We start from the raw sequence: 26289 nt of genomic DNA, 5'->3' as shown, positions 1-26289 counted from the left end.
TGTATATATAGGTGCATATATATATACACACATATATATATGCATACATATGTACATATGCACATATGTATATATGAATAGTTCTTTTCTCTGAAGAACCCTGACCAAAACACTTATGAAAAATTTTAGAGTTTGAATTTCATCTAGGTGCATCTCTCTGAGATTAAAATTAATGATAATACATGTATGATTTTTTGGATTGGAGTCAGCAAACTCTAACTTGTGGCTTAAATCTGGCCCACTAATTGTTTTTCTCAATAAAGTTTTATTGGGACATAGACCAGCACATAGACCTGTTCTGAAACACTGTTAATTTATCCATCTTTATCTTGGAGAGGAAAATGGGAATCCCTTGCAATGTGGCCATTAATTACAGGTTGAGAAATATAGATAGATAAATTGAATTTTCTCTGAATGAGGTATTGTGATGTTTAATTTTATGTGTCAACTTGTGTGGGTCACCAAGTACCCAAATATTTGATAAAACTATTTGATCAAATTATTCTGGCTGTTTCTCTGCAGAAGGGAGGGGTTTCCTTATTTACAGCCTTGAATCTTTTATTAACAATGTGTTTTATGATTCTGTGCTGAAGCCCACTAATTGGAATTCTGTATCCTGTAAAATTTTGTTATATATACATGCTGATAAATGCCAAACCGTCAGGCTGTGAAGTCTTTCTAAGGACTTGTGCTTTTATCTGTATGCTAATGGTAGGTTTTTCTGGGGCTCAGACTCTGAAGATGAGCTATCCTGGTTGTCAGAGTGCCTGCTTTTTGCTGAGAAATAAGTGGTTCGACATCTGAGATAAGGCTTAAAGAGTATTCTGTAGCTGCAAATACAAAAATAGCTCACTGCTTTCATTCAGTGAACAATATTATAACACTTATGAGAAGTGGAATTGATGAGAGGAATAATTTGTCCTTATTAAAAGAATAACTTTAAAGGACTTCTTTGGGCAGTTTTATGTGATCAGCCTGAAATATGAGTTTATTAATGAAGTGTGTTATGTTGGAGGATAATATTTTATTTAGGCCATAATTTGCTGCCTGAATCCTGGGATTTTTTAAAGTATTGTTGAACAAGGCACATACTGTTGTTTAATAGGTGTGCATATTTTTCAAATTCCTATTCAGTAACATTTCAGTGACTTCTGATTTATGAAGTAGAAGACTCTTTTTAAAAATTTCGTTGCAAATAATATCATTGTCCAGTAGTTTTAGCACACTTTCTTTTTTCTCTTCAGCTGTAACATTGTTTTGGTTCATTAGTTCAATAGAGTTAGTGAACAGAAAGCTGAAGACATGCTTTTGAATTCTCTAATCTCTTCAGATAATTCTTTGATTTGTTGGATTTCTTTATTTCTTCAATAATTAAGGATTGTAGGCTACAATCTCTAACAGTTTACCTGTGTATCATAAATGTGTTATGAAGTATTCTTTTATTAATTCTAGTTAGGGTATAATTTCTATTTCCTCTTTGACCTATAAGTAATTTAGGAGAGTTTCTTACTTTTCCAAATTGTTGTTTTCGTCATCATTTTAGTATTTATTCCCAAATTTTATTTGTTATGATCAGAAAATATGTGAATAATAGCTACACTTAAAAAATGTCTTATAAAATTTTCTTTATGTCCAAGTTTGAGATCTTTATTAAAAGTCTGGGAGAAAAAAACACAATATTATAAAGCTATTATCCTCCAATTAGAAACAAATTTAAAAAAAATCTATGTGTGTATCTATCACTATGTACAATATATATTGTGCACAAATGCACGTGAACATACATCTTTATTTTGTCACTCATTACCTTTCAAGTACATACCCAGAGATTCTAATTTAATGGTCTGAGAATTGTCTGGAGTTTTTAAAGCTTTCCATGTGATTATAACATACAACCAACACTAAGAATCACTATCCTAATGAAATAATGGTTTTAGTCCAATGATTCTCAGAGTGTGGACTGGCTGTACCAACATCACCTGGGAACTTGTTAAAAATACAATTTATTGATCTTACTAAACTGGAAACTCTGGGGGCCCAGGAGTGTGTTTGCTTTTTGATTTTTATTAGGTTATAATTGCTTTACCCTGTTGTGTTAGTCTCTTGGGTACAGTGAAGCGAATCAGGAATCTGTACACATAATGCCTTCCCTCTTAAGCATCCCTCCCACCTACCGCATCCTGCCCCTCTAGGTCATCACAGAGCACCAAGCCGAGCTCCCTGTTCTAGGCAGCAGCTTCCCACTTCCCACGTCTGCTTTACACATGATAGTGTAGATAGAAAAGTGAACGTGTTAGTTGCTCAGCCATGTCCAATTCTTTGGGACCCCATGGATTGTAGCCCCGCAGCCTCCTCTGTCCGTGGAATTCTCCCAGCAAGAATACTAGAATGTGTTGTCATTCCCTTCTCCAGGGATCTTCCCAACCCAGGGATCGAACCCGCTTCTCCTGCATCGCAGGTGAATGCTCTGCTGTCCGAGCCAGCAGGAAAGCCCATAGTGTACATATGTCGGTGCTAATGCACTCAGCTTGCCCCACCCTTTCTTCCCCTTGTGTCCACTTGTCTGTTTTCTGTGTCGGTGTCAAGTTCCTGCCCTGCAAATTGATTTACTGGTGACGTTTTTCCCCGTATACCTGCCTTAATATACATATTTGTTTTTCTGACTCACTTCACTCTGTGTAACAGACTCTGTGTCCCTCTACATCACTAAAAAATGACTCAATTTTGTTCTTTTGTATGGCTGAGTAATATTCCTTTGTACCACAATTTCCTTACCCATTCATCTTTTGGTGGACATTTAGGTTGCTTCCCTCCAACAATCTGTATTTTAAGAAACTTGAAAGATGATTCCAGTATTCACTAAAGATTGAGAACTACCGGTGCATAACAGTGTTTTGACATTGCGAGTAATCTTGTCCCCAGAAGACATTTCATCTTATCTGGAAGCACTTTAGATTGTCACAACTTAGGTGTTCACATACAAGTTGTGACTTAAGCTGTGGGTCACAACTTGGAAGGCTTGTGTTTGTGTGTAGTTGAGAGAGGCCAGGGATGTGTCAAACACCCTACAGTGCATGGGATAGCCCCTCACGGCAGAGAATTACCTGAATCAAAGTGTCAGTAGTGCTAGTGCTTAGAAACTGATGTATGCTATAGTTTCCCAACTTTGGCTCCCTCTTATGACCAGCTGGGGATTCCAAATTTAGTTTAATTTGGCCAGTGTTAAGGGCAATATGTCAGGATTTTAAAAGCTATCCCCATGATTATATTCACAACCACAATTGAAAATTCTTGCTGAGGACCCTGGTCATTGAGCTGCCTGAAATTAAGTTCTAATGGATAGATCTGGGTGATCTTGAATTAATTTTACTGTAAAAAGTTAAAAAGTAGTCATTATTACCTCCTGATGTGATGTAATAGGAAGGCAAACACCATTTTCTGAAGTGTTCTTGCCAACATTTCTCAACCTTGAACATGAGCAAGTTTCTAGATTTTTTAATATAACTACCAACTTAGAGGCAGATGTTAAAAAAACTCTGTGAGGATGTCATCAGCAAAGTCAGAATGTAGAAAGTACTCCAGGACAAATGATAGTAGTTTTTTTTTCCCAACAAATAAATGGTAAGAAGGAAAAAAAATAGGAGAACCGTTCTTCGTTGTTTAGTTGCTAAGTTGTGTCTGACTCTTTGGTGACCCTGTGGACTGTAGTCCACCTGAGTCCTCTCTCTATGGGGTTTCCCAGTCATGAATAATAGAGTGGGTAGCAATTCCCTTCTCCAGGGGATCTTGCTGACTCAGAGATCGAACTTGTATCTTCTGCTTGGCAGGTGGATTCTTTACCACCAAGCCACCTGGGAAGCTATAATATATTACACTTCAATAGCACTTAAACTCAGAACAGAGTACTTTTATAGATTTAAGTTTAATAGTAAAAGTATTCACTGGGAGAGAGGATGAATGGGATTACAGGGAGTAAATGACAAAGAAATGTGTTTAAATCAGTTGTTTATTCAGTTCACTGTTATTACTGTTATTTATATTTCCAGCTATATTCTCTCCCACCAAAAAGTATAGCTTTTACAGTTTATCCAAAGCTTTTCCATTTACTTTCTTTTTTAATTGACTTGAAAAATAGAGTCTAAGAATGCAGTATTAAAATTGGGCTTTTTATATTCATATTTTTTTTAACAGAACTGTTCATTATGAAGGTGGTGCTGTGTCGGTTCACGCACGTTCCCTGTGGCGACTAGAGACACTAAGAGTTGCGTAAGTAGAACTTCTGAATACATCCTGATGCTTTGGGTACAAACGATTGGGCTGGCCAAAATGCTTGTTTGGGTTTTTCTGTAATATCTTATGGAAATACCTCAATGAACTTTTTGGCCAACCCCATATATCTAATGCTCTTGAACTTTTCTGCAAAATGGTCATGCTAACAAACTACACATAGATGAAACACTCTCTTTTTTTACCTTCCCCCTGCATTTATTTACTGTTCACTAGCCTACATTCACCAGGTAATAAGCAATGATTTTATACCATCTGCTTTTTTTCTAGCCTCATTTGTTTTTGTGTTATCGATTCATCCCAGTCTGTGCCTCTTCTCTTGGCAGGAAGAGCTCCTAGTGCAGGGTGATGTAAGGTTTGGAGTCAGGACAAATTATTTGCAGGCCTGTCACACATTTCAGATCAGGGCTTGATCTGAATCACATTTCAGATTACAAAGGCATATGTAAACCAGTGGGAACTTGAACCCGAATGAGGTGTCAGAGTCATCACTACGAGTCACTATCTTTACTTAAAACTAGCTTGGTAGCCGAGTGAGAAATATGAATTGAAAACAGACTCACTGTGTATTCTTTATACAAATAATGATTATCTTTTTTTTCTGGTGACTTCAAAAAGCTGTCCAGAGATGGACTTTTAGTTACTCTAAGTAAATGTGATTCTGATGATAAGGGTGTCATTTTGAACTATTTTAAATAGAATTTAAGTATCAGTCAAATTAAAAAAAAGATTAGAAGGTCATTCCTTTGTCCAGAAAACAGAGTTTTCAACGCATTTTTTCCCTGTTATATTACACTTTAAAAATTTATTGATTTAGGGTAATAGACTTTCATGGATGTGTGTAGGGAACTGACTTATTATGGAATTGCTGTATTTTATTAACTTGATATTTTGAGGTTAATGATTAAAATAGTTCAGTGGTCTCCAGGGTTTATTTTATTTTATTTTTTTGCTTATGTACTCTGTACAATAATTTCAAAAACTCTGTATTTCTTTGAACATTGCTAGGCTCAACATAGAATTTTTTTCATTATCAGTTTACATGGATGCATAGAATATAACTTACAGTGTATTTTAAGTAGCAGCATTTTAAGATAACATAAGTAAACTACTCTCATAAAAGTATCCTATTGACCTTGTGTACTTCTGCAATTTAATGCCCATCTTTATTTATTTAAAAATGCTTGAACATGGTCTCTTTAACAGTGAAAAAATATGTTGTTCATCTTTCTCATTGAAATCATATTAGTTTTACTCTCCCATGACAGAATTTTACCCCAATCAGATTTTTTTATGATTGATTTTCTGCTCACTCTGTCTACTCCTACTCAACAAAAATATGCATGTAAATTAAATTTATTTCTATATTTCCTCTGATTGTAAGTATGCAACTTTAAAAAAGTGCTCTATATTAATCCATTATTTATCAATTAACTAATAATACTAAGTTTCTTTCTATATAAATTTACAATTGGTCAAACCCACTGAAATATTAAAACTGATAAATCTTAAACTTAAAAGTAAGATTTTATGGACAGTGAATCTATTAATGGGATGGAAATAGAAGAGATGACTTATAAAGTAAAAGGAAGAAAGCTCAAAGACTTTATGTGCTTCATAAATTATATAGAGAATCTAGGGAAAAGAATTCCAAATATATACATATATTTCTATAATTTGCCTTGTGTATTATTAAAAATGACAGCTTAATTAGAGATGAAATAGTGCCTTTATAAAACAGATTTCAGATTTTTTTTTTCACATTTGTAGCTCTACCTATCCTTCACGATTGTGTACTTAAATTATTGTTTTTGTTTTTGTTTTTGTTTTGAGGAAGACAGGTCCTAAACCTGTCTATCACTTATTAAAAAAAAAAAAAGGATAAGAGCTCCTAAAAGTCTGACAAGACCTCCATTTCATTGTCAGCAATGTTATTGATGAGCTGTAATTACACAAATACTCTTGAAAATATCTGAATGGATTTCTCCATTGAAGTTTTTTATTAAAAAGATTTGGTTGCATCTTTGACCTCCTTTGGCATCACTGTAAATGTATAAATTAGATTGCATTCAATTTGCATGTGTTCTTATTATATTCAGTGGTCACATAATTACTTACCTTTCTTTGGAAGTGATATTCAAATTACTGCTTATGTGTATAACAGAACTATATACCAAAGGTCAACATTTATATTATAATCTTTGGGATACCATATGGTTTTTTTCTCCAGTGAGGTGCCAAACTATATATTTGTAATAATTTATGTAATCCAGTAATAATATGTTTTATATTACAATATCATACAAATAACATTAATTGTGTCAAAAGTTTTTCAGTATCATAAACTTTTTAATGAAGTAAGCTTTAATTGGGGAAGTCAAATGTAGTAGAAAACACATTCCTATATTATACTCCAATGCAAAATTTAAGACTATTATATGTAGGATATGTGTTGGCTTCTGTAATAGAAATGATCACTGCAATTATAAATACACATTATGTATACTTAAAATTCTACTTTCTTATGTTACAAATTAAAAAAAAATTAACATCCTCATTCCTTTGAGATATTTACAAGTAAATGTAGATAATACATTGAGAACAGTTGTCTAGTACGTTAACATAGGAAACTGGTTTATATAAGTACTTTATTTCAACTGTTTTCAGGTTTTACTGAAATATTAGTTTCTTGCCCTTGATTCTCCTGTCCTTGTCCTCATTTCTTTTGGACCATGAACACATGAGATGAGCTAATTTGAGCGCTTGTGAGCTAAAGAAAATGTGCTTAGACTTCACAATATTTGACTGAGAATTGGGCAAGTTCATTCTATTTCTAACAGAATTCCCTTGGTGGATTGAGAAGAGTACTTATATATATGAACCCTATTAGTTTTGAGCTCAAATAGATTTGAACATGGGATCCAGAATCCTGTCTAGATGTTCTGGTGAAAACTATGTGTTTCAGGACATACTTATGGACTTTTTGAAAATGAAGTTGTTTTCTCTGGGTAGGATGAGTCATTATTTGATAAAATATTCAAATGCTCCTTGAAATAATGGAATGGTATTAAAAATAATTGCTTTTTTGTAGCATCTGCAAACAGTACACTTAATTTTATGAGGGAAATACACAAAGCTTTTCTATTACCAGATTAGAAATGCTTTAACATGCTATTGTTGGTAAACAAACTTAAATTTCATTTTTAAGGCACTACTGTGTTATTATCAGGATTTATTGGTGCATGGTTATTATTTTAGTAGGAGGACTTATCCAAAATAATTATCTTTGTAAACATTTCCATGTAAAACTTGAACTTATTGCAGTATCATCCTAGTATTAATTTTCCAGGCTACTATTTCAGGTTAAGAAAAATCCAAGTTAGGGAAACAGCATTCAGTTCAGTTGCTCAGTCGTGTCTGACTCTTTGCCACACCATGAACTGCAGCATGCCAGGCCTGTTTGTCCATCACCCAAACTCATGTCCATTGAGTCGGTGATGCCATCCAACCATCTCATCCTCTGTCATCCCCTTCTCCTCCTGCCCTCAATCTTTCGCACCATTAGGGTCTTTTCAAATGAGTCAGCTCTTTGCATCAAGTGGCCAAAGTATTGGAGTTTTATCTTCAATATCAGTCCTTCCAATGAACACCCAGGACTGACCTCCTTTAGGATGGACTGGTTGGATCGCCTTGCAGTCCAAGGGACTTTCAAGAGTCTTCTCCAACACCACAGTTCAAAAGCATCAATTCTTCGGCGCTTAGCTTTCTTTATAGTCCAACAACAGCATAAAATTGATTTAAAGATAATTTGTTGAAACAAAATTGACATTAATAAATCTACTGCAAATCTAAAAAAATAAATGCAGTGTTCATAACTCATAGAACCTAAAAGTTTTTAATGATTCTGTATGGAAACAAGTTTATTAATTAATAAATCATATTGGAATCCTCTACATATTTATTTTTTATCTGTTTGATTTGTTTGTAGTGGTAAGAGCTTCTCCTGTAATTATCTTTTAAAAATTTATGCTTGTGTGTCTTGTGTTTCATTTTCTGTGTGCCATTGGCATGTGAAGCTTCATGAAATAGTGCATTCTTTTTAGAGCATATCTTTCTCATTATAATCAACTGTATCCTCTTTATGGGCTTCCCAGGTGGCTCAGTAGTAAAGAACCTGCCTACCAAGCAGGATATGCAAGTTTGATCCCTGGCTCAGGAAGATTCCCTAGAGAAGAAAGTGATAACCCACTCCAGTAATCTTGCCTGGGAAATCCTATGGACAGAGGAGCCTGGCGGGTCGCGAATGAGTTGGACATGACTTAATAACTCCACAACAACAATAAAGCTCCTTTATACTTTTTGCCTTGAATTTTAATTTGTCTGATAGCAATTTTGCCATCATTATTTTCTCTTGGTTTTATGGGCATGGTGAATCTTTCTTATTTTTACCTTATTGAAAAAAAATTTGATTTTTAGCACATTTCTTATCATTGATAAGAGGCTGTCTTTGCTTTGCACACTAGCATGATAACTGAAAGTCTCCATTATTGGAACTTTGCTTCCACTCTTTACCATAGTGAGGGCAAGGTTCTGTTATATATAGCTTTCAGCTAACACAGTTCTGTACAATGTGAGAATGGTCTGTATCTTCATTTTTCTTTTCTTCTCTATTCGAAATCCAGTGTTTTTAAAAGCAGATTTTGATAATCACAATTTTGCTTTTTATCTTTTTTCTGCAACTTTAGTTTTCATTTTCTGTGCTTTACTTGCACATTTTCTTGCCTTTTTTTCTCTTGACCCTATTCAAATTTGGTTTCTTCATTTGTCTCTTTTGTTCCTTGATTTTTGTTGACATCATTGTTCCATATTATTAAAATTTAAAGCATAAGATGAGATTTCTTTTTCTCAGATAAATGTCTAATTCAGTTTGTATATATGAATTCCAGTTAATATAATTAGGCATTAACTTTAGTACCACTTGCCTTCAAATCTGTTCAAATCCAACAAAAAACTAGTAAATCCTAGTTTATGGGTTTTATGAGTTTAAAGTGTCATTTTAATCTCATAATGTCTTTATCTGTGACTAGTGATTAGAAATTAGAACATAAGTTCTTAGTCATCTTAGTAGTGTTTGGTGTGGATAGTATTACATTTAATGTCAGAAGACCTTGAGATAAATTTTGCTTCTACTTATTATTATCTATGTGACATTGAATGTTACCTATAACCATTCCAAATAACCATTTTGTTATTTGTGAAATAAAAATACTGCCACCATCATAAGGTCTTTGGAAACACTCAGGAAGACAGTGTATGTAAAACCTCCTTTTTCATCGTCTGACACATACATTTTAATTGCTGTTTCTCCTGTCATTGTGTTTGCTCTTGAATCAAGTCTTAACATTTTTTGTTAGGTGGAGTGGAAGCCACATAAGATGGGGACAACCTTTTCGACTGCGCCATGTCACAACAGGAAAATACTTGAGTCTCATGGAAGACAAAAGCCTTCTACTCATGGACAAAGAGAAAGCTGATGTCAAATCAACTGCATTTACCTTCCGATCTTCCAAGGTAAGACGGATATAATTTTGGATTTCCCACTGCATTTCTTTTGATGTTAGAAATACAAAGAAAAATGATGTATGTTTTACACAAATTTCTAAATTCCCAGTTACTCTTCTATTCATTCCTCTTCAGTCAAATCCATTTCCTAAACCAGTAAAACCTGCCCAGGTGTTTCACTTGGTTTATCCTTCTTTGGTTATTTGCATGTAGCATATCCATCCAACTCCTTTTAGTTTTCTTAGGCATTGACAGTGCAGTAAGTACAGACCTTGTGCTTGCTGTTGCATAACAGTGTGAGGGGCACATCAGCAGAACCTTTTCCTCACAGGCTCAGTTACATATCTGCTCTTACATACAGACCTTTCTTCTTAGGTCTGTTGAATCCTGTGTAAGGACAAAACATCTAAGAATGTCCTTAGATCTTTCGTGAGAATTCTCTGAAGTAGATGTTGAGTAGAATAGACAAAATAAGTGCATATCAAAGTCAGGTTGAAATGCTGGTGCACAGTTAGACTCTCTCAGTACCTGATGTGTGTGTGTGTGTGTGTGTGTGTGAGCTGAGTCGTGTCTGACTCTTTGTGGTCCTGTAGACTGTAGCTGAGTTGTGTCTGACTTTTTGTGGCCCCGTAGACTGTAGTCCACCAGGCTCCTTTGTCTGTGAAAATCTCCAGTCAAGAATAATGGAGTGGATTGCCATTTCCTACTTCAAGGGATCTTCTCAACCTAGGGATCAAACCTGTGTCTCTTATCCAGGTCTCTTACATCTCCTGCATTGGCAGACAGGTTCTTTACAACTAGCACCACCTAGGAAGCCATAGTACCTGATGAGATTCCCAGCTCACCAACCCCACCATGCAGTGGATTGCTAACCATGCCTCAGCAAAACAGCACATGTCCTGAACAGTCAAGTGTCTCAGGAAAGCTGAAAACCGCTTATTCATTTGACATGTGCCAAGTGCCTGCTGTGTGCCTTTTTAAGATAATTGTATATTTCTGTCCTTAAGTTAAAGATTATTGTGAAATTTGGGCATTGTGTTAGAAATGGTATTGAATTACTGGTTAGCTTTGTCTCAGAGATGCATAACTTTATGCCCGTGTTACAGATAAAGGTATGTTTGAGCAAGACCAGAACTAACTCTGAAAAGGTAGTAGCCTGAGTTTACGTCTCTAATGCCATCTCTCAGTTCTCTTGCTTTGGAAGACACAGAATGGTGGAAGATGCTTCTGATTTGGTGAGTTCTCCCAAGCTTTCCAGGAACGACATCCAGTGCAGGTCCCTATTCATTCTGGTGGAAACAGACAAGCTGGTCAGTTCCAGTGGATAATCTGAGACAGAATCAGCATTTGTAGTTGTTATAGGCACCTACAGGGGAGCTCTGAAGGGAGAGTACTTGGGTGGACTTTCTTTAGTTGGAAAGCGCAGTTGATCACATTGTGAACAGACTTGGTGCCAGTGGGCTTCTTCCTCAAGACTTTCACCACAGAGGTGGGAATTTACTGGTTTATCCACTGATAATCCCTCAGTCCAGAAAGACAAAAAAATTCAACCTGCCAACGATGATCAGTTATCTGATGGTGAAAGCCCTTTTCAAGAAAAAAAGATGGCAGAAAATTGGAAAAGTGCAAAGAAATGCATGACATCCCAGCAAAAAGTATCTACTGAAATAAAATCCCAGAGAAGGGGAAAAATATGAACATGCAAATCACATTGAAATAGCATTAGAAATTTTTCCAAGACATGGCATTTAAAAAGGTAAATATATATCTAACAAAAACTGGAGGTGAAAGAAGAAAAGTAAAAGGTGTTCTCATTGCTTCCAGTAAAATAGTGATAAGTCAAAAAATATTTTCTTAAAATTTCAAAGTCAAGTAACAAACAAGATATTTCTGAGTAAAAATCCAAACATTCAACTGTAGTAAAATTTACTGAACAAAGGTAGTGGAAGAAAGGGAAGTCTGTACACGAAAGGAAGTGGACATTTTTTCACCCAGAACATATGAGGGCTGACTTGATCTCAACTGGGAGCAAGGAAGATGCTGATAGTCCATGCCTTCCTAAACCTTGTTTCAGGCACTGGGAAGCAGGGACCCCTTTTTCCCTAAATCCTTCACCTTTTAAAGATGATAATTGCTACCATTCTGTGATTCTCGGTAAGTCTACAGTTTGAGCTGAGTATTTTCTGTAAGTGATCTCACTGAGAAACAGGATCCCCATTTTACAGATGGAAAAACTAAAGGCAGGAGAGATGAGTCACTTGTCCACCTTCTATGGATAGTCACTTAGCTGGGTGTATAGAAGAACTGGTGAACATAAGGTTAACCCTGCTCCAAACCACTGCCCAGGGTGAGTTTCAATAACCAGGCCTGATCTCCAGGTCTGGAACCCTGTACTGGCTAGTCACCCATTCACCCTCAAGGCTGTCAGAGCTGCCCCAGGACGTCATGTAGTCAAGCGCTTTCTTGTCCGCTCTCCAGGCTCCCAGGCAGCTGCCAGACACTATTGTCTAATTGTGGTCTCCTCAGTTCTTGTTATTGCTGGAGAAATCTGAAATTCAACTTTCTCTTTTCATTATTTCTCTAACAATCATATTCCTATAGTCTTCAGAAATCCTATTTTGCTATAGAAAGCTGAATACCTCCACAATCTTTCTCTTTTCAGTCTTTCTACTATAACAGTCCTACTTCTCCAGGAGGCAAATGGATGCCTCTAGCTTTTTTAGACTCCAAAATCACTGCAGATGGTGACTGCGGCCATGAAATTAAAAGATGCTTACTCCTTGGAAGGAAAGTTATGACCAACCTAGATAGCATATTAAAAAGCAGAGACACTACTTTGCCGACAAAGGTCCATCTAGTCAAAGCTATGGTTTTCCCAGTGGTCATGTACGGATGTGAGAGTTGGACTATAAAGCAAGCTGAGCGCAGCAGAACTGATGCTTTTGAACTGTGGTGTTGGAGAAGACTCTTGACAGTCCCTTGGACTGCGAGGAGATCCAACCAGTCCATCCTAAAGGAGATCAGTCCCGAGTGTTCATTGGAAGGACTGATGTTGAAGCTGAAACTCCAATACTCTGGCCACCTGGTGTGAAGAGCTGACTCATTTGAAAGACCCTGATGCTGGGAAAGATTGAAGGCGGGAGAAGAAGGGGACGACAGAGGATGAGATGGTTGGATGGCATCACCAACTCAATGGACATGAGTTTGGGTGGGCTCCGGGAGTTGGTGATGGACATGGAGGCCTGGTGTGCTGCAGTCCATAGGGTTGCAAACAGCTGGACATGACTGAGCTACTGAACTGAACTGAGCAAAACAGGGTCTGGGTTATTGCTAGAAATGCAAACACAAAACAGACACATATATTAACATTTCAAAATGTCTTGCATACATGCCTCCATTGATCTAGCAACATTCTATATAAGTGCATTTTAAATGAGAGGGGTTTTCTTATAGAAATAAATAAAACTGTGCATATTACCTTTATCATTCCTTGCCATGGCAAAAAAAAAAAAAACCTGGTAAAGACTCAAATGTTTAACAAATATTAATAGAGTTGGTAACTTAGTGGTATTAGCTATGAGAATATATTGATTTGGAAAGATATCCATCATAATATATATTGTTGAGTAAAAAAAGCAAATTAGAATGCAATTTAAAAATCTCACCTTTTTTTAAAAGTGAAGAAAATGACCCCAGTGTGTGTTTGTATATGATTATATGTTAGATGTGAAAAATCTGTGCTAATCTTTTAATTTTGACTGCTTTAGAAAGATCTAAATGGAGGAGGCAGGAGAAAGAAGAAAGGATTGGGAGGTTGAGGTTAGCAAATGCAAACTATTATGTAGAGAATGGATAAACATCAAGGTCCTACTGTACAACAGGGAACTATATTTAAACTCTTGTGATAAACCATAATGGAAAGAATATGAGAAAGAATGTGCATATATATGGAACTGAATCATTCTGCTATACAGTGAGAATTAACACAACATCGCAAATCAACTATACTTCAATAAAATATAAAAAATAAAACTAAAAAACAGATCAATATGGAAGGTATATGAGAATATGAGTGCAAGGGGAAAGATTTTATTTAACTTAAAAAAAATCTCTGGTTGTTTTGTCTGTTATGATAGCCATTTTTTCCTTTGTAACAAAAAAATCTGTTAAAAAATTCAATCATTGCACTGACATATTTGGACATAAGTCTTGTGCACATTTTAAATTTCTTTCTTTACGGGGAGACCTCGAATCAGAAATACTGACTCAAAAGCTATGAATATTTTCAAAATCTCGAAACAGTTCTCATCCAAAGCAATAGCTTTTGAAACATTTCCCCATAAATATCTCTGCTTTTGTTCTGTCAGTGTTATTATAGTTTGCATTTGAAGAATTTTTACTGACCAGATTCTTCTGTGGTCTCTGCTCAGAGGTTCTGTTTCTGGCTTTTGGTGATTGCATACTGTCATAGCTGACGTTGAAAAAACAGAGAACTGAAATTTCAGTATTGCCTTTTAATGAACTGTTTGCATGCATATGTACACGCTAAGTTGCTTCAGTCATGTTTGACTCTCTGTCACCCCTTGGACTGTAACCTGCGAGGCTCCTCTGTCCATGGGATTCTCCAGGGAAGAATACTGGAGTGAGTTTCCAAGCCCTCCTCCAGGGGATCTTCCCAACCCAGGGATCACACCCAGGTCTCTTAAGTCTCCTGTACTGGCGGGTGGGTTCTTTACCCCTACCACCACCTGGGAAACCCAATGAGCTGTTTGATTTCTCTAAAACTGGTCTCCTATATGGAGCTCACATTCATGGAACCATGCTAATACACAGGTTGCTAATAACACACTATCAGTTTGTGTATAACATGGTTGAGATTCATGAAAACAGAGGTGAAACCAAGGAAAACATTGTATTTGTTTATTTAATTTATTTTATTGAAGTATAGGTGATTTCGTGTTATGTTGTTTTGTGCTGTATAGCAATATGATTCAGTTGTACATGTCATATACTTTATTTTTTGTATTCTTTTCCATGATGATTTATCACAGGATATTGAATGCAGTTCCTTGTGTTACACAGTAGGACTTATTGTTTGTCCATCCCATATATAATAGTTTGCACTTGCTAATCCCAAACTACCAATTCATCCCTTCCCCACCCACTCCCCCTTGACAACCACAAGTTTGTCTCTATGTCTGTGAGTCTGTTTCTGTCCCATAAATAAGTTCGTTTGTATCATGATGGTGTGATCACCCACCTGGAGCCAGACATCCTGGAATGTGAAGTCAGGTGGGCCTTAGAAAGCATCACTACGAACAAAGCTAGTGGAGGTGATGGAATTCCAGTTGAGCTATTTCAAATCCTGAAAGATGATGCTGTGAAAGTGCTGCACTCAATATGCAAGCAACTTTGGAAAACTCAGCAGTGGCCACAGGACTGGAAAAGGTCCGTTTTCATTCCAATCCCAAAGAAAGGCAATCCCAAAGAATGCTCAAAGTACCACACAATTGCACTCATCTCACATGCTAGTAAAATAATGCTCAAAATTCTCCAAGCCACGCTTCAGCAATACGTGAACCGTCAACTTCCAGATGTTCAAGCTGGTTTTAGAAGAGGCAGAGGAACCAGAGATCAAATTGCCAACATCTACTGGATCATCGAAAAAGCAAGAGAGTTCCAGAAAAACATCTATTTCTGCTTTATTGACTATGCCAAAGCCTTTGACTATGTGGATCACAATAAATGGTGGGAAATTCTGAAAGAGATGGGAATATCAGACCACCTGACCCACCTCTTGAGAAACCTATATGCAGATCAGGAAGCAACAGTTAGAACTGGACATGGACCAACAGACTGGTTCCAGATAAGAAAAGGAGTACGTCAAGGCTGTATATTGTCACCCTGCTTATTTAACTTCTATGTAGAGTACATCATGAGAAACGCTGGGCTGTAAGAAGCACAACCTGGAATCAAGATTGCCGGGAGAAATATCAATAACCTCAGATATGCAGATGACACCACCCTTATGGCAGAAAGTGAAGAGGAACTAAATAAATAACCTCTTGATGAAAGTGAAAGAGGAGAGTGAAAATGTTGGCTTAACGCTCAACATTGAGAAAACTAAGATCATGGCATCTGGTCCCATCACTTCATGGGAAATAGATGGGGAAACAGTGGAAGCAGTGTTAGACTTTATTTTTTTGGACTCCAAAATCAATGTGGATGGTGATTGCAGCCATGGAATTAAAAGACGCTTACTCCTTAGAAGGAAAGTCATGACCAACCTAGACAGCATATTAAAAAGCAGAGACACTACTTTGCCAACAAAGGTCCATCTAGTCAAGGCTGTGGTTTTTCCAGTGATCATGTATGGATGTGCAAGTCGGACTGTGAAGAAAGCTGAGTGCTGAAGAATTGATGCTTTTGAACTATGGTGTTGGAGAAGACTCTTGAGAGTCCCTTGGACTGCAAGGAGATCCAACCAGTCCATCCTAAAGGAGGTCAGTCCTGTGTGTTGATTGGAAGGACTTATGCTGAAGCTGAAACTCTAATACTTTGGCCACCTGATGCGAAGAGTTGAGTCATTGGAAAAGACCCTGATGCTGGGAGGGATTGAGGGCAGGAGGAGAATGGGACGACAGAGGATGAGATGGCTGGATGGCATCACTGACTTGATGGGCATGAGTTTGAGTCAACTCCGGGAGTTGGTGATGGACAGGGAGGCCTGGCATGCTGCGATTCATGGGGTTGCAATGAATCAGACACGACTGAGTGACTGAACTGAATTGAACTGTACTGTATCATATTTTAGATTCAACATGTAAGTAATAGCATATGGTATTTGACTTTCTCTTTCTGACTTACTTCTCTTAGTATGATAATCTCATGTTGCTGCAAATGGCATTCATTGTTTTTATGGCTGAGTAGTATTCCATTGTGTATGTGTGTGTGTGTGTGTGTGTATGTGTGTGTATGTACCACATCTTCTTTATCCATTCAGCTGCTGAGGGACATTTAGGTTGTTTCCATATCTTGGCTACTGTGAATAGTGCTCCTGTGAAAATAGGAGTCCCTGTATCTTTTTGAACTAGAGCTTTTCTGGATAAATATCCAGAAGTGGGATTGCTGAATGGTCTGGTAACTCTGGGGGCTTCCCTAGGGGCTCAGCAGTAAAGAATCCATCTGCAGTGCAGGAGATGGGGGTTTGATCCCTTGGAGGAGGGCACAGCAGCCCATTGCAGCATTCTCGCCTGGAGAATCCCATGGACCGAATAGCCTGGTAGGCTCTAGTCCACAGCGTCTCAAGGAATCGGTTGTGTCTGAAGCAATTGAGCACGTGGAAACTCTATTTTTAACTTTTTGGGGAAATCTTATTTTTAAAATCACAGAATTTTCATTTTAAAATCATTGACAGATTAGGTAATACAGTGTTTTCTATGAAGTCAAGACAGTAACTCTATTATTTCTAAATTACTTTGTTCTATTATATATAATGTGTAATCATTATAGAAGATTTTAAAAAGAAATGATGCAAAAATATGGTAAGGGGTAAATTAAAATTGTGTACTATCCATCACTCAGAAACAACTATTGAGTGTATGTATTTCAGTCTTTAACAACTGTATGCATATTTTTATACTAATAGAGCTACATATTAAAATTAAAAATTATTCATGATGAAAGTTGTGATTGCATAATAAAAAAGCATGAACTTAAAACTAAAATAGAGTAAAAGTACAATTCTTAATTATAGATAATATGTTTTTAAAATAAAATACTGTTTTTTATATTGTTAACATTTTAGAGAAGATGATATAGGTAAACAGTTTCTTTAATCCTTTTGTTAAGCATTATACTTGGTTATGGTCCCTGGTCTTTGAATAAATAATCAGGTTTTCTTAAAGGTGTATCTGATTCTTGTTTTCCCTTAATGTCACTGACAAGCTGAAAATGCTTGCTATATTTTTACATACTTTTGCTATATCCAATGAAAATAATGAATACTTATATTTCTGGAAGGCAAAGGTATGTGTGTAAGATATTTCTTTGGTTCTTGGTGTACTTTGAGTATACAATTAATAAATGACTGTTGGTTGACATAATTACTATATTGTAAACCAACTTTTTATTACTGGTGAAAAATTAAACTTTTTTTAGAACAGTTGAAAATACCAACTTTTATCTTAGAATCAAGGACATGGTTTTAGGAATTCTGAAGTGAAAATCACCTCTTAAGGACCCTTATTTTACATTAGCGTTCCCTTACCTATGATTGTGTGAAACTGCTTTGAAAGTATATTCTATATATTTGAAAACATTAAGATCATTCTGGGCTTCCCTCATAGCTCAGTTGGTAAAGAATTCACCTGCAATGCAGGAGACCCTAGTTCGATTCCTGGGTTGGGAAGATCTGCTGGAGAAGGGATAGGCTACCCACTCCAGTGTTCTTCGACTTCCCTTGTGGCTCAGCTGGTAAAACTGGTAAAGAATCCACTTACAATGTGGGAGACCTGGGTTCAATCCCTAGGTTGGGAAGATCCCCTGGAGAAGGGAAAGGCTACCCGCTGCAGTATACTGCCCTGGATAATTTCATGGACAGTGTAGTCCATGGGGTCCCAAATAGTTGGACATAACTGAGTGACTTTCACTTCACTTCATTTCAAGATCATTCTTACTTAAAATTTTGTGAACAGCTTTAAAAACCTGTTCTACTAGTTAATATAAGGAGCGATTTTTTAAAATTGTCATTGGGATATCTTTGTACTAATGTGTATACTCATTAGCCATTCTCAAGTTCAGGATTTGCAGAATAATCAATTGTTGATGACTGGATATATTCAGAATAAACACAATAAAGTGAAAGACAATTTATAATATCACTGATGTTGTCCCCTTAATCCCCTCAGCTTTAGGGAGATATAACTGACATTTAATAATGTGTGAAAGTAAGATGTACAATGTGATGTTTTGATGCACATATATATTGCAAAATCCTTGGTCTTTTTTTTTTTTAAAGAAAGCATTTATATCATGAAAAATTCAGTTTGATTCATGCAGGTTTTCATAGAACTTTTCTTCACTTTCTCTACTCCTAGAATTTTAAACCATTACATTAGTGTATTGAAATGTCAGTTTTAATCATAAGGTAGGTTGACAATCACCCATGTATTACACTGCCCCCAAGATGTCATTTTTTTTTTTTTAGCTTAAAATACCACTAAAATATTCCTCTTTGGGTGATTTTATCCAGTCTTTTTCCTCTCATGAACCATGAATAGAAAACTTTAGCTATTGAAATGATGGAATACCAACCTCAAATAAGACTTCCAATGAGATTACAAGGATTATGGAGCAAATTGTAAAAATAGAACAAAATATTTTTAGGACATAGTTTTAGCATGTTTTTATTTGAGATTTTTATTCTTGGCTCAAAATATGTTTAAGATTTTTAAAAATATATAGACCCACCAATAAAAATAAGAGTCAAGCTAACAGCTTATAATGTGCCAAGTAATGTGCTAAGTCCTTTTTATGTTTTTTCTTATTTAATCCTAGTTCAAACCTATGAAGCTTAGATACTGTTTTTAGTCTTCATTATGTAGATGACTATATTTAGGCTTAGGTTAGTTAAGTGGCAGATCTAGACTCTGAACCTAAGTATTAATAGTAAATCTGAAGCCCCCTTTAATGATAAAACTTGTGGTTTAATAATAATGAGTAGCAGATAAAAAGAAATATTGCTCATCTGTGATCACCTGCATTTATGGTTGCTTCGTGATTGATTACATATCTAAAAATTAAAATCAAAATGGATAGCTTGGGCTTTTTTTGTTATCAAAATAGTTATATGAAGTTTTCAATGCAGATGGATTTTTGTTTTTAATTAGGATTAAATTCAGAATAAATTCTTGCAATCAGGTGGTGTTTCTCAAAGGGTTTTGATAGCATAATAGAAAGTAATGCCCACTATGGTTTTACAGAAGATACAGAAATTCAGTTTTAGTTTTTATGGTAACTTTAAATAGCATTAAGCCTGACAGTGAGCTTGGTGAAACCATCTGTGGTTAAGATGAGGTGTTTAACTAATTTGAAAGGATATGTGCATTTTTGTGTTCATTGCAGCATTATTTATATTAACTAAGACTGATTAGTGCCAATTGACAGGTGAATGGATAAAGAAGATATGGTATACATACAAATATATATGATGGAATGTTGCTCATCTGAAAAAAGAAATCTCAGCATTTACAATAATATGGATGGGCGTAGGGGATATGCTGAGTCCGAGAAAGACAAATACTGCATGATTTCACTTATATATTTATATATGTACATATGCAGAATTTAAAAAACAAAACCAATGAACAAGCATAACAGAACAGACTCATAGATACAGAGAACAAACATTATTGGTTGCCAGAAGGGAGAGAGACTAAAAGGTACAAACTTCCAGTTACAAATGAATAAGTCATAGGAATGAAATGTTCAGCATGGGGAATGTAATTAATAATATTGTAGTATCTTAGATGACACATGGTAATTAGACATCATAGTGATGATTTTGTAATGTATAGCATTATGATTGAATCACTGTGTTGTATATCTGGAGCTAACATAATGTTGTAGGCCAAGTATACTTCAAGTTTTAAAATTGGAGATGCTGCTAAGAAATGCAACAAGATGTTAATGATAGTTATCTCTGGGAGAGATGAGGACTATAGGTGATCATTAATTCTTGATACTTTTATGTATTTGTAGTTGTCTTCAATGAACAGATTTTGCTTGTAAAATTAGAAAGAAACAATGTCCTTAAAAATGAAGTAAAAAAGACAACAACAACAACAACAACAAAAAATGAGGGATATCAGTCAGAGTTTAACGAGAGAGACAGTATCAGAATGAGAGACATATATATGAAAGGATGTTTTATATGGACTTGCTTTCTGAGATTGGAAAGCTGGTGGAGGAGTTTATAGTGCAAATGTCCTGAAGAGGAAGATTGTAAGCAGAATGAAATCGATGGGACTCACTGTAGTCTCTGTGCTTAAAGAAAGCCTAAATCCTCTTTTAAAGACCGCACCTGATTGAGTATGACTCACCCTGGGAAGCCTCCCGTTTTGTTTGCTCAAATCAATTGAATTGGGACCCTGACTACATCTGCTGGATCTTTTCACCCTCACGGTGTAACACAACCTAACTGCAGAAGTGATACCCCATCATGTGCACTGGTTCTGCCCACACTCCAGGGGAGGGAAGATATAGTACAAGATTTTTAGAGGGCTTCTCCTAAGGCTCTGTGTCCTTGTTTCACTGTCCCCATGGAAGCTCCTCAAAGACCCTCTGTTATTGAATCAGGTCTGCTGCTCGCTGCGTACAAAATGAATAGTCACAAATGCTGATAGAAAGGAAGGTTGCCTTGAATCAGAATAACTACCGTCTGGGGAGATGGTGGACTCAGCAACCCCCAAAACCACCTCTGAAGATTCTGCATGGCAGTGAAAGCTTTTAAAGGGAAACCAGGAAGTAATCTAGTGAATCATTGAGATACGGGGTCAGAGTCATGGCCATTCCCCACAGTGCGCAGGCTCATTGACTTTGCATGATCTTTCTTTAGATACTGCCTTGTTCACACAGTTTATTTGTGAGACTTCTGAAGGGGAAGCTAGGGAAGTGATCTGGTCATCTGTTAATTACTTATTCATTTCTGCTTCTTTGATTTAGGGAAAGAACCAACAAGTTGCAAACTATTGTGTGACGTAAAGATTGGAAAGGTGAGCTAGGGCCGAAGATGAGTAGAGCATGGGGCTGCCTGGTTTAAGGTTAGTGAAGAGACAAAAGAGGGGCCTTCTACAAGCTGCTGCATCTCCAAATGCAGGAAAAGTTTTAAAGCTCTTCTCTCCATAAACCCGCCCACTGGAGTTTTTCCTCATGAAACTTCTGAACACAGGGGCTAAAGCCAGCTGTGTGTTTTTTTGCATTTCTGCCTTGGATGGGCTAAGCTTGACCTGGCCTGTCCATCCCAGCAATTTCTCTTAACCTGTAGCATTGTTAGACTCATATTTCACAGTGACCAGCTATTTTTTTGCCAAAATGTGCCCCTGTATATAAGCAAATAAATTAATTTTTGACCTTTTAACTCTCAAACTTTAGCCACTATTTGTCTTAAGGAGAAAATACGAAAATACTCCATCTGCTAAGGATGTAGGCCTTTGTCTTCTTTCTCTCAGCCACTTGACAGAATAATTTGGGGACATTTAAGGAAAATTTCAGTTAATGCTAGAAGAATGTCTCTGAACTACCTTTGTCTGTATAATTAAAACATTATGCTATTAGGACTACTTTAAATTTCTTAATGAGTCTAATCTCCACTACTATGTCCAGTATATATAATTTAAGGAGAACAGTTGTTCAGACATAGTTTTGATGTAGTTATGAGCCAGACTGACATAACCAATGCCAAAACATCATTTTTTATTTTTCAGGCTGATCTTTTAAACTTCTGGAACCATATTAATATTCATTTGGAAATTAGATTTTCCAAGCATTCATGAGTAGGATTATTTGAATTCTGGGATTGGGGTTATTTTATTTTATTTTTTCTGAAGAGTGACCTTGGTTTTTTCAGGCAGTGAATCTTGCTGAACTGAAGCTCCAGTTTCTTTCTTTCTTTGGCAGTGGGCTGTTGCTTGTACTGTTTGTGCTCAGTTATTTTGGAGTCTAGCTGCTACTATTTACTGGGGCTCCCCTGGGTGTGCATAGTATAATGGTTAACAAGAATTGGCAGATTGCATAAACAGATTTTGTGGCTACTTTTCTCATCCAGGATTTAGCTCGTCTAATCTTTTTGTCTGCTTGTGAGCCCCAAACTGTGTCCTTTGATACCTCAGGTATCAAATAAGACAGAACCTTAATCCCAGGAATGCAAGGATTCTTTAATATCTACAAGTTAATCAATGTAATACACCACACTAACATTGAAAGATAAAAACCATATGATTATCTCAATAGATGCAGAAAAAGCCTTTGAGAAAATTCAACATCCATATATGATAAAAACTCTCCAGAAAGCAGGAAAAGAAGGAACATACTTCACCTAATAAAAGCTATATATGACTAACCCACAGCAAACATTATCCTCAGTGGTGAAAAATTGAAAGCATTTCCCTTAAAGTCAGGAAAAAGACAAGGGTGCCCACACTCACCACTCTATTCAACATAGTTTTGGAAGTGTTGGCCACAGCACTTAGAGCAGAGAAAGAAATAAAAGGAATCCAGATAGGAAAAGAAGAAGTAAAACTCTCAGTGTTTCCAGACGACATGATCCTTTACATAGAAAACCCTAAAGACTCTACCAGAAAATTACTAGAGCTAATCAATGAATACAGTAAAGTTGCAGGATATAAAATTAACACACAGAAATCCCTCACATTCATATACACTAACAATGAGAAAACAGAAAGAGAAATTAAGGAAACAATACCATTCACCATTGCAACAAAAAGAATAAAATGCTTAGGAGTATATCTACCTAAAGGATCAAAAGACCTGTATATAGAAAACTATGAAACACTGATGAAAGAAATCAAAGAGGACACAACTAGATGGAGAAATATACTGTGTTCATGGATTGGAAGAATCAATATTGTGAAAATGAGTATACTACCCAAAGCAATCTGTAGATTCAATGCAATCCCTATCAAGCTACCAACGGTATTTTTCACAGAACTAGAACAAATAATTTCACAATTTGTATGGAAATACAAAAAAACCTCAAATAGCCAAAGCAATGTTGAGAAAGAAGAATGGAACTGGTGGAATCAACCTGCCTGACTTCAGACTCTACTACAAAGCCACAGTCATCAAGACAATATGGTATTGGCACAAAGACAGAAATATAGATCAATGAAACAATAGAAAGCCCAGAGATAAACCCACACACCTATGGACACCTTATCTTCGACAAAGGAGGCAAGGATATACAATGGAAAAAAGACAACCTCTTTAGCAAGTGGTGTTGGGAAAACTGGTCAACCACCTGTAAAAGAATGAAACTAGAACACTTTCTAATACCATACACAAAAATAAACTCAAAATGGATTAAAGATCTAGATGTAAGACCAGAAACTATAAAACTCTTAGAGGAGAACATAGGCAAAACACTCTCTGACATAAATCACAGCAGGATCCTCTATGACCCACATCCCAGAATATTGGAAACAAAAGCAAAAATGAACAAGTGGGACCTAATGAAACTTAAAAGCTTTTGCACAACAAAGGAAACTATAAGCAAGGTGAAAAGACAGCTTTCAGAATGGGAGAAAATAATGGCAAACAAAGCAACAAACAAAGGATTAATCTTAAAAATATACAAGCAACTCCTGCAGCTCAATTCCAGAAAAATAAATAACCCAATAAAAAAATGGGCCAAAGAACTAAACAGACATTTCTCCAAAGAAGACATACAGATGGCAAAAAAACACATGAAAAGATGCTCAGCATCACTCATTATCAGAGAAATGCAAATCAAAACCACATGTAATGAGGTACCATTACATGCCAGTCAGGATGGTACATATACACAATGGAATATTACTCAGCCATTAAAAAGAATACATTTGAATCAGTTCTAATGAGGTGGATGAAACTGGAGCCCATTATACAGAGTGAAGTAAGCCGGAAAGATAAACACCAATGCAGTATACTAACGCACATATATGGAATTTAAAAAGATGGTAACAATAACCCTATATGCAAAACAGAAAAAGAGACACAGATGTATAGAACAGACTTTCAGATTCTGTGGGAGAAGGCCAGGGTGGGATGTTCTGAGAGAATAGCATTGAAACAAGTATACTACCAAGTGTGAAACAGATCACCAGCCCAGGTTGGATGCATGAGACAAGTGCTCAGGACTGGTGCACTGGGAAGATGCAGAGTGATGGGATGGGGAGGGAGGCAGGAGGGGGGATCAGGATGGGGAACACATGTAAATCCATGGCTGATTCATGTCAATGTATGGCAAAAACCACCACAATATTGTAAAGTAATTAGCCTCCAACTATTAAAAATAAATGAAAAAAAAATTAAAAAAAGAACCTTTCCTCTACTTGAGCTCCAAGCAGATTGGACAGGGCATGCCCCTAGACAAAGGCTACATCTTACAAATCACTTGAGTACTCTTTGTCTTTATAGAGAAGTCTGCTGTTCACTTTCTGCTTTTGGTCTCTGAAATGCCTAACAACAGAGTCTAAAAATTATTTTTTTCCAATTTTCTAACTGGTTGTCTATGGGATGATTAGCCTAACTAAACTACAATCATTTCCCAAGGCCAGAATAACTAAAAAGAAAACTAAATATAGATGATTTATAAAATATATCAAGGTAATACTAAAACTAAATGTCACTAATTTAGATATAGGTTAGTTAATACAGGGTTTTAGGAATCTGACGTCTCAGCTAACTTGGATACTTTATTTCTGGTAAGACAGACTAGTTTTCTGTTAGATGCTTTTACCAGCTGTCATGTTCTTACCATGGTGATTGGTCAGATCATCTAGATTATTTTCACTTGAATGTTTCCTAAACTTGAGCTACAGAAAATGATAGGAAATAAAAGAAGGAGAGGACTGACTGGCTTTTGTTCTTTTAAAAAGCAAATAATCTGGTGGTTTTTTTTTCCCCCCTCTAATGTCACTTAGCAGTTCTTACTTGACTTGAGGATCTGAATAATTACAAGAACATGGTCATCATGAAGTTTTGGAATTAAAAGTTCTAACCCAGAGAGTGATGTGAAGCACTTCAGTAAAAAGCAAGCACACCATACCTTTGTATTTAGTAGCTACAATTTTCAAAGCATTATCCACAAGCCTATAAATAGACTACAAGCCAATTTCCTGGCATAAAGGAAAAACAAAAATCATGTTAGAAGCTCCTTGTTTTATTTTGAGGAGATAATTGCATTGTTATATATTTTTCCTAGAATTTATTTTTTCTATTTAGAGGGTTGGTTTAAGTAGATTTGTAGTTTATCTGGTTTGATAAAATGAAATTGGAGTGGTTTATTATCTGTTTTATTGCAGATTTAAGTTATTTGCATAATGGTTAAATCAACTTAACTTCTAATTGTGTTCACTTTCTTATATGACCTTGACCCTTTTTGCATTAAGAATCAAAACTCATTAAGTTTTAATTCTCAATTGTTGATGGAGTGTCCATAATTATTTTGGAGTTGCTAATTATTAGTGTGGTGTAATAATACTATAAGAAATCAAAATTTCTGTTTTACTTGAATTGTTCCTTTTGGTGGTTTAACAGACATAAAATTGACTCCAACCTAATTTTCAGAAACATTTATATAACTAGTACTGATTTCAAACAATGCTCAAACAGCCAAAGAGATAGACAAAACTTAAAGTAAATTTAACAAGAAAATTAGAA

The 26289-nt window shown here is 36.1% G+C and overlaps 1 protein-coding gene across 5 annotated transcripts in view; it reads left to right on the top strand.

The window, feature by feature from the left end:
* RYR2 (ryanodine receptor 2) overlaps window positions 1–26289 on the top strand; it is an 803099-nt gene that overhangs the window by 362823 nt on the left and 413987 nt on the right. For all 5 annotated transcript variants that reach the window (XM_070471032.1, XM_070471028.1, XM_070471029.1 and 2 more), the window contains 2 exons: window positions 4192–4266; window positions 9702–9858. In XM_070471032.1, the coding sequence (XP_070327133.1) occupies window positions 4192–4266; window positions 9702–9858 (232 nt within the window). The remainder of the gene's footprint in view (window positions 1–4191; window positions 4267–9701; window positions 9859–26289) is intronic.

This window comes from Odocoileus virginianus, chromosome 7 (assembly GCF_023699985.2).
Source record: "Odocoileus virginianus isolate 20LAN1187 ecotype Illinois chromosome 7, Ovbor_1.2, whole genome shotgun sequence".
NCBI lineage: Eukaryota > Metazoa > Chordata > Mammalia > Artiodactyla > Cervidae > Odocoileus > Odocoileus virginianus.
This window is presented reverse-complemented; position numbering and strand designations above follow the sequence as displayed.